We start from the raw sequence: 9867 nt of genomic DNA, 5'->3' as shown, positions 1-9867 counted from the left end.
AGAGCTCAAGTCAGAAACCACCCAGGATCAAATAGGGATTTTTTTCAGAACAAGAACATCATGTAGGCCCTACATAATTTAATGGATGTTAAATTTGTATCAGGAATAATATAATTTTGGTTTTACCATTACATCAAAGGTGTTAGCACTGCAGAGGTCATGGGTTCGAATCCCATCCAAGTAGTACGCCTGTGATTTTCTTTTACAGAACTCGAGAAAGTACTGAGTGCCAACACACATCGGTGTTACGGGCAAACAAAAAGTAAGAGCTACAGTTACTCTCAAAGTGTTGGCACTTTAGCCAGAGCAGGAACTTTTGTGGTTGTTCACCTGCCAACCCCCCCCCCCCCCCTCAAGCTTCGGGGCCAAATTTTGTGGCATCAAAATATGATAAGTGCATGCATTTATTTATTATCAGCGCCGTAATGACGGGCACAGATCACTTTACAACAACAAACAAGAACACTCACTTGAGTGTATCCCATGATAATCCTGTGAAACTTTGGGCTCAATCGGTCATCGAAGTGGCGAGAAAATGAGGAAAGAATAATAATAAGATAAGAATAAAAGACTTCTAGCTAGAAGTACTTTATATTTTAGGGAGAAATAACCTCTTTTGCAAAACTACTTTTCTTCAGAGAAAATCATTTCCCTCAATGTTTCATACAAACAACAACTTTCCATTGCCCATTACCAAGTCAGTTGTTATGCTAATGCTTGTTTTGAGTAATTACCAAACATGTACCTTCCTTATAGTCGATTAAAAAACAGTTTTGCCAAACTGAAACCTATTTGAGAAAAAGGAGCTGATTAAACTAGAACTACTGAGTTTCAAAATTTTAAGCCAAACAAAGACTCAAACATAATATATTAAAGGCAGTGGACACTATTGGTAATTACTCAAAATAGTTATCATCATTAAACCTTTAAAGTATTTTGCTTGATGAGTCGATTGAAACATCACTGTTTTGCTGATGAATGGAATTCTATTTGAAAAAGGTGGGCGTAATACACTTGCAAATACCATAGAAGTAATCCAGTAACATTCAACGATTTGAACATGGCTTTATAATCAAATCACACCATGGCTAACCTTGAACGATGCCTACTGTATGAGTCAAAAGACACAACAAAGTTTTGCCAAACTGTTTCTACTTGAGAAAAGGGAACTGGTACCGGCTTGAAACGGCACCTTTCAAAGCTAAAACCAAGATTGGTCTAGGCTTGCCAGCTTTGTCACAATGGCCACATGTTCTGGCACATACTTCATAAACTTAGCCAGTATATCAGTTTAAACAGCAAATTCAACGGCCCCATCATCATGTTAAAAAGTGTCAAATAGGTGCATTACCTCGTCGACTGAACCTACACTCCGTTTAATCCACACAGGCCTGATAACTCTAGCCAAAATAGCGCTCTCCAGTTTAGCTACTTGGCTCTCAAGAATTTCACAGCCATCACATTTAAAAATTGATGGGTCACTCGTGTCTAGAGATGAATCCGAATGTGAGGTGTCTCCATTTGATGTAGACTGCTGATGGAGAAAGGGCACGGAATGTTGACGGGTTTGAGATTGCCAAGCAGTTGTGTTGAATGAATTAGGTAGTGTTGTGGTCGCTCCTTGAGACGACTGGGCCAAAAATTACTCTGCCCCAGTGGAGTTAACGAGGACACCACGTACTGTGACCTTGGCTGTGTAAAGGGCACGGGATGACGATGGGTCTGGTAGTTGGAACTTGATGTGTCTCCAGCTCTAGGGGTTGAAGATTGCCAAGCAGGTGTGGACGTTACGTAAGCAGGTGTGGACATTACTTGCTGGGATCTTCGCTGTGTAGCTGGCAAAATATGACAATAGGTCTGGGATCTGACCTGGATGTCGCCTGCCTGTTGGATTGACCAAAGGCCACGGGAGGACTATGGGCCTGCGCAGTTGGCGGGCAGCCGGCATCGGCTGGAGCAGCCAGTACGTTGGATGTCGACTGCCTGTTTGATTGACCAGAGGTCACGGGAAGACTATGGGCCTGGGCAGTTAGCGGGCAGCCATCATTGGCCGGAGCAGCCAGTATGTTGGATGTCGACTGCCTGGATTGATGAGATGCCATGGGAGGACTAGAGAATCTGGGCTGAACATCACAGATGGCCTGGACCTGGGCAAGTGAGGAAGGCTGGTCTGTTGCAGGCTCCTCCTGCGCCACGGACACGTCTTTCAGGAGTAGATCTGTGACCTCTTGAAGAGCTAACTCGCCCTCCTCAAACAGGCGGTCAACACTTTCGAAGAATGGGTTGTTCTCTACGTCCGAAACTCCGCTTGAAGATGAAGGAGCAGGGAATCCCGTACTTCGCATAAAAGCTGCCTGAAATAGATTACACGCGCCAATCATAAAATAGAAATAACAGTACATAGAACTGTTGTCAAAATACAATATATGGACATGACTACAATATCTACGTATTTGTAAAATCTTTAGAGAACTTGGGCTCAGATTTGGCACAACAACAAATACACTCTTTGGAAAGGTTTTAGGCGTGCGATGGCGTGCGGTGCGATCGAACGCGTCAAATCAGAAGGACTGGCACACTATTGGTAATTGTCAAAGACCAGTCTTCTGACTTGGTGTTTCTCAACATATGCATAAACTAAAAATTTAGAGTTTGTAAAACAAACTCTAGGTGTTCGGGAACGGTGTGAAAGGGGTTTTCACAAGTGTGTACACTTTACTAGTCACAATAAAAAAAGTGCCAATCAAAGCAAGCAATTGCTTTGGCCTACATGGTCACCCACATACCCAATTTTGTGAAGTACATAAAGCCCTTTCATATGATGTATAGATGGTCAAATTATTTTTTGTGGTGGAGGAAATAGAAACTGATGAATAATGACGACTGGAGACGAGACTAACTAACCGGAAGGGAAATTGTTGTTGAAAACATCTTGAAAACAGACTACGTACGTAAAGCCCTTTTATATGATGTATAGATTGTCAAAATAGTTTTTGTGGTTGAGGACTTAGGAACTTATGAATTATGACAACTGGAGACGAGACTAACTAATAGGAAGGGAAATGTTTGTTGAAAACGCCTTGAAAACAGGCTTAAGCGAAGCTATTTATAGCAAAAGAGAACCCCCCCCCCAAAAAAAAAAATTTGGTCGCCAAGTGGTCTCCCAGTAAGGTACTGACCTTCAATAATCAGACGAGAACCATAGTAATTAAGGTAATAGGGTTGTAGTCAAAACGAAAAGTGTATTTTTCGACGAAATATACAAAAAATCTGATTTGTACCAGAAGACAAGGTCAAAATGGGGTTGACGCATGTCAGCGAGGCATTTACTGATTTTTAACACCCTTTCCGATGGTGTATCGATTGTAAGAATCCATTTAATCATGTGGATCAAAAGTTATAATTTTTGAAATAATAAACTTTGAATTTCCATAACTCAAGAATGGGTGACATCATCATGATGTTACTTAAATCGTTTCTTATACTAATAAATATCTAACTATGTGTGAAGTTTCAAGTTCATTCCATCTTTGAAAAGATGTTTATGTTAGCGGACAAGGGACAAAAAAAATCGAATGAAAATAAGAGGTTAAATCTGTAAAAATTTGAGCTCAATTGGTCGTCAAAGTTGCGAGATAATAATGAAAGAAAAAACACCCTTGTTTTCCGAAGTTGTGTGCTTTCAGATGATTGATTTCAAGACTTCAAATTCTCAATCTGAGGTCTTGAAATCAAATTCGTGGAAAATTATTTCTCTCTCAAAAACTTAGCATTTCAGAGGGAGCCGTTTCTCACAATGTTTTATACTATCAACAGCTCCCCATTACTCTTTACCAAGTAATGTTTTATGCAAACAAATATTTTGAGTAATTACCAATAGGTAGTGTCAACTAGCTTAAATAAGGAATGAGTGACTCACTCAATGACAGAAGTGTCAAGACTGGGATTCGAACCCGTACTCTTCTGTATGATCAGAAACACCAGCGCTGGACTCCAGAGAACTAGACCGATTTGATTGTTTGTATTTAACGACACATTGAGCAAACAGCACTAACCCTTTCTGAGGTAGAGAGCAATGATGAATGAGTGACTAACTCAAGGACAATAGTGTCAAGACTGGGATTCGAATCCATACTCTGCTGATCAGAAACAACAGAGCTTGACTCCAGAAAACAAGACCAAGATGATTGTTTGCATTTCACATCACATGCAACTACAGCTTTACATCCTATCTGATGTAAAGAACAATGATGGATGAGTGACTCACTCAAGTACAAAGTGTCAACACTGGGATTCGATTCCATACTCTGCTGATCAGAAACACCAGTGCTCTCAGAGAACTAGACCTGTACGATTAGTTGCATTTAACAACACACAGAGCATACAGCTTTACATCCTACATGTATGAGGTAGAGAACAAAGATGAATGAGTGAATTAAGGACAGAAGTGTCAAGACTGGGATTTGAACCCACCCAGCTGATCGGAAACAGTACTTTAGTTTAGTGGACTAGACCACGTAGCTATGACTTTATCTCCTTGTAGGCTTTTAGAAATCTAAGAGTAACTATTAATAACTTACATTGGAAGTATGGGACATGTTAGCAGTAGGACATACTGAGCTGTGATTGGTCAAAGGTGTGTTCACCGTGGCAACTAATGCAATGCTTAGTTTCACCCTCATTGCATAGATGTTCATCAAGCCGAGGAACTCAAGATGGCAAGAGTGTAACGAGCTGACATCAGACCAAGGCCTTTTGGATGAAAGAGTAGCAGTTTGTTTTTGAACATCAATTGGGAAGGGGAGGGGGGGGGGGGACATACACGTGCCCCCTTTTAATTCAGCCACTGGAATCCATATCCCACCAGGAAAAATCATTGCCGGAGTTATAAGAGACTTTTGGAAACTATGTGGCAGCAGACTATATAAGGGTAAACACTAGAAAATGTGCACACACTGAAAACTATAAATACTTGATGGCACTGGCAGTTTAACTCTGTAGAGATGTTTCATTTCTGTATAACCACCATCATAATACCCAGACAGTGCAATCATCTTGTTTGTTTGCCTCATTCTTTTCAGGTAATGTCAGGAAAATTTTCAAAAAAGAAGAGATGTACACATTTTATAACATGGGAAAAGTGGTTCCGAAATCCTTGCAGCCGTTTGTGGGCCGCCTTGGGCATTTCAACACAAGTCCCCGGTGGCTTTTATGGTCTCTAAAGGATTAAACCCAGTTCAAACATTGCAGTTCCTGCAATCCAAAATAATTTGACATCACAGGGCTGTTTTTGCAGTGTATGATTCGCAGGAGTCCAACACAATTGTCAGCTGACGCGAATTATTTGTTGCGAGTTTGTAATGGCAACATTTGTTTGATTCTCATTCACCAGAAGTACACTATGAACCAGGCTATACATGTAATTACATGAACACAGATGTTTTATACAAAACTGCAAATTATTTTAGGGAATACTCACAAAATGTGACCAACCTTTCGGGCAGTAATCATTGAATTCCGGTGTGCCTTTGATTTGATGAGCGATGTACACTCAGTTGTCCTACACCATCTTTGGGTTCTTCCATTCCAGCTGCTTGTAGAGTCAATCTCAGTCAACAACTGCTATGCGAGTCAACCACTGCACTTTATGAGAGTTAATCAGAGTTAATGACTGCATAGAGTCAATCACAGTTAGGCACTGTAGTAAACTGGACACCTTTGGTCAATGTCAAAGACCACTATTTTCACTTAATGTATCCCATATGCAAAATAACAAACATGTAAATTTGGACTAAATTGGCCTTCGAAGTTGCAAGAGAATAATGAAAGAAATAGAACCTTGTTGCACAAATCTGTGTGTTTTCAGATGCATCAAGCCTTTTTGAGTGAGAAATTACCTGTTTTGTTTATTATTTTTTACTTCAGAGGGAGCCGTTTCTCCACTGCACATTAAAGGAACACGTTGCCTTGGATCGGACGAGTTGGTCAAAACAAAAGCGTTTGTAACCGTTTTTTATAAAATGCATATGGTTGGAATGATGTTTTAAAAGTAGAATACAATGATCCACACAAGTTTGCCTCGAAATTGCGTGGTTTTCCTTCTACTGTGCGAACTAACATGGTCGGCCATTTATGGGAGTCAAAATTTTGACCCCCATAAATGGCCGACGTGTTAGTCGACGAGGTAAAAGGAAAACCACGCAATTTCGAGGCATGTTTGTGTGGATCATTGTATTCTACTTTTACAACATCTTTCTACCAATATGCATTTTATAAAAAACGGTTACAAACGCTTTTCAAAGACCAACTCGACCGATCCAAGGCAACGTGTTCCTTTAAAGAGCATTTTTGAGTAGCTACCATCACACACATATTGACTGGCAATGAGGTAGCTAGATACCAAATTATGCCAGTCAATACATGTATGTGTTTCATAACACACCTCGGTCTTAAATGTAAAATACAAACAGAAATCAGGAAAAGAAAGAAAGTTTTGTAGTTGCTGTTCACAGTTCAATTCAAGAGAGGACGCTGTAACCCGGCACTATTTTCAAAGACTAGTGCCCGCCTGGGTACTTAAAAAAAAAACGCGTGCAGTTAGTTCATCCCACATGACCGTGTTTCAGCCAACCAGAATACAGAACAAGCAAGAGGTGTATTATAATAGTGTCTAGCGCCTTTAATGACAGCATACATGTATGAAGCATAACCTTACATGTACACTGTAGCCCAAACTTCGGAAAAACAAGGTTGAGGAAGAAGGTCGATATTTTGTTTACCCCAAAAGTGCAAATGTGTATAAGCCCAAATGGTTGATTCGCTTCACCTTACTTTAACAATGGATCCCACATTGTAACTTACATATTCCGCCCCACCCTCCAAGTTTCTAAAGGCCCAGTACTTTTATGAGCTGTCATTTACCATCACATCAGTTACACAGTGTGATTTTGGAGGTCATGAATATTAATTTAACGATCCCGTAGTGGGCCAGTTTGGGGACGGTTTGATTGATTACAATAAAATAAAAAAAATATGAAAACCTAATTTCAAAAGGTGACAACCTTTTTGATTATATCAACGAAAATACCGAGCAAACATGTCAATAAAAAACATTCCCTAATAGGATTACACAATCTGAGGAAAAGTGGCCGACGGTAACTCTTCTCAGATTCAAATTCTGGGGCCTTTAACAATGATATCTTTTTACATTCACATTACTTCAAAGAGAAACATTTTTCAAAATGAGTCATACAATCGAAAGCTGCTGTAGGCTTCTAACAAAAAATCTGTAAGGCCTTTAAAGATGCTACATGTATGTCAGATTTTTGGCCGATTTGACCAAAAATATTGATTAAAAGTTCAATAGGTATTTTGATGGGGGTCGAGAAATTTACAAGCTTTCATTTGAGCCATTGCTTGAAAAAGTCCGCCAATTATTAGTAGCAGTGAAATAAAGTGCTCAAAATTAGTTTTTGTCGGGATCCCGTCAATATATCACGTGAACAATTCTTATGTGTTTTATAAGAAACGTTTTAAGTTTTTGTCATGGTTCCTGACCATTAAAAAGTTAAAGCGGGTGATACTCTTTGAAATACCATTCACTCAAAAAAAAAAAAAAATGTTTTAATGTTTGGGGCAAAACAAAATCTGATATAGCATCTTTAATTTTCATCAGTGATTACCAAACAAGTAGCCTACCTTCCCTTCCATTGCAGCACACATGGGGTCCTTTGAATTGTCTATGAAAAGTAGACAGGTAAAAATAGTGAAGCTATGCAGTGAAGTGAAGCTTTGCTTGAATATTCATAAGGGTTGACAGTTACCAACTGTGCAAAGGACATGTACATGCACATGTACATACAGTAAAGTTATGCAAATGTCTTACAATCTTGGCCTGAATATTCATTAATAGGGTGGAAAGTATACTAACTGTGCAAAGGTACATGCAGTAAAATTATGCAAATTTCTTTCAAACTCGGCTTGAATATATTCATTACATTTGTAGGGTCTACAGTAACCAACTGTGCACAGGTACATACAGTAAAGTTATGCAAATTTCCTTCAACCTTGCCTTGAATAATCATTGGAGTCAACCGTTTACTAACTTTGCACAGGTACATGCAGAAAAGTCATTCAATCCTGTCTTGAATATTCATTAGGGTCGACAGTAACCAACTGAACAGGTTACTTTATGAATGAACTACTGATTGAACGGCAAATAGGCCGCCCACTGGAGTTGATATGAGTAGAGCTAATGGACCATGAAAAAATGAATTGTAAAAGTTTGTGTGACAGAGTTCAGTTTGCCAAAAATTGCCGCTTAGAGTGCGTGTACAAATTCTGTAACAACAACATTTCTGTTGGCTTGTGCAGGAAGTGCACAATACAAATTTTGATGGGAACAGTTATTTTTGTTCTGTACGAGTTTCTTTTGAGAGTTTAAGTTTCACACGATACAGCAGGGTATGCATTTTGCCTGAACATGTACAGTACTTGTGCTGAACTCAAAAAGAGAGTAGTCAAACGTATTCAAGACAGAAGGTTTTCACAGCTGAGTATGCTCCTCAAACTCAATTTGACATTGAAGGTAAGTACAGTCAATGAGTCAGTTTCAACAACACACTTTATAATTTCACAATAAATTGTTTCGACCAATTTTTGCAATGAAATTGATCGATGTGTGTTTGGCTTAAAAGATTTGGGTACTTTTTGTAACACATAACACAAAGTCCACAGATTGACATTTAACTTACACAGCTTGAAGATAATGATCAGCTGATGATGATAATAGAAAGCTTACCTGTCCTTAAAATATTACTTGCTGAGGTGCTGTCGTTTTTGAGAAATTAGTAAAACAATGTCTTGATAGTTACTGGTAAATACAATTTACATACTAAAATACTTTTGTCTCGGTGAGACAAAAAATATTTTTGTGACTTGTTTTACTAATTTCTTAAAAACTACAGCACATCAGCAAGTAATATTTTAAGGGAAGCTTTCTACTATCTTTAAATAGAAAAATTTTATGTGTAAGTTTAATGTAAATCTGTGGTCACGTATCCTACAAAAAGTACCCAGACCCTTTAATACAATTCATACAAAACAAGCCATTACTTTTTAACTAGTGTTATACGATGCTGACCAATTTTACAATACAAAATTATTTTGGACCACCAAATTCTATGATTTTTCCCAACTGTCCCTGCTGGCTCGTAGAATTTTAATTTAATTTTCACCCCTGTAATAACATAAGTAAAGTCCTCATGTGAGAGGGAACAAATAACAACTTTCTAATCTCACATTAAACTGGTGTAAATTGCTATTTGTCTTTGATAATATTCTAGGGCATAATTTGTCAACATCAAAAACACTTGATGACGTTATTCTGAGAAAAATAAACCTGTACTTTTTTGTAGAAATTAGAAACACCAAAAGATGCGAGAGAAAAAAAAATGAGAAAAAAGGGGATTGAAAGTTGAGCTGTTTGAATATAAATTAGCAGACTTTCTGTCGTTGCTAGTTTTAACCCATTGTTTTGATGTTATTTATGAGGAAGGAAGTTGCCAATATAAAATAGATGTAGGATATGTTTTGGCATTTAAATTGACATTGTTTTTGTTGTTGTTGTTGAGAATTTCATCCCCGTCATCAGTCTGTTGTGGCTTGTTTCTCCATACTGATACATGTACGTGTACATATACATTTCCGACAGACAACTCATTTAACTTGGTGCATCACTAAAAGCCACTGGACACCTTTGGTAAAGGTCAAAGACCAGTCTTCTCACTTGGTGTACATGTATCTCAACATACGCATGAAATAACAAAAATGTGAAAATTTTAACTCAATTGGTTGTTAAAGTTGCGA

General features: G+C 38.5%; 1 protein-coding gene across 1 annotated transcript in view; it reads right to left on the bottom strand.

The window, feature by feature from the left end:
• Window positions 1-436: 436 nt before the first annotated feature.
• Window positions 437-9867, bottom strand: part of LOC139949499 (uncharacterized) — a 45526-nt gene continuing 36095 nt past the window's right edge. The window contains exons 4-7 of the mRNA XM_071947865.1: window positions 7699-7739; window positions 5480-5638; window positions 4581-4752; window positions 437-2354 (exon numbers count right to left, since the gene is read on the bottom strand). Coding sequence (XP_071803966.1) covers window positions 1809-2354; window positions 4581-4752; window positions 5480-5511 — 750 coding nt within the window. The 5' untranslated portion in view covers window positions 5512-5638; window positions 7699-7739 and the 3' untranslated portion in view covers window positions 437-1808. The remainder of the gene's footprint in view (window positions 2355-4580; window positions 4753-5479; window positions 5639-7698; window positions 7740-9867) is intronic.

This window comes from Asterias amurensis, chromosome 17, assembly GCF_032118995.1.
Source record: "Asterias amurensis chromosome 17, ASM3211899v1".
Classification (NCBI taxonomy): domain Eukaryota; kingdom Metazoa; phylum Echinodermata; class Asteroidea; order Forcipulatida; family Asteriidae; genus Asterias; species Asterias amurensis.
This window is presented reverse-complemented; position numbering and strand designations above follow the sequence as displayed.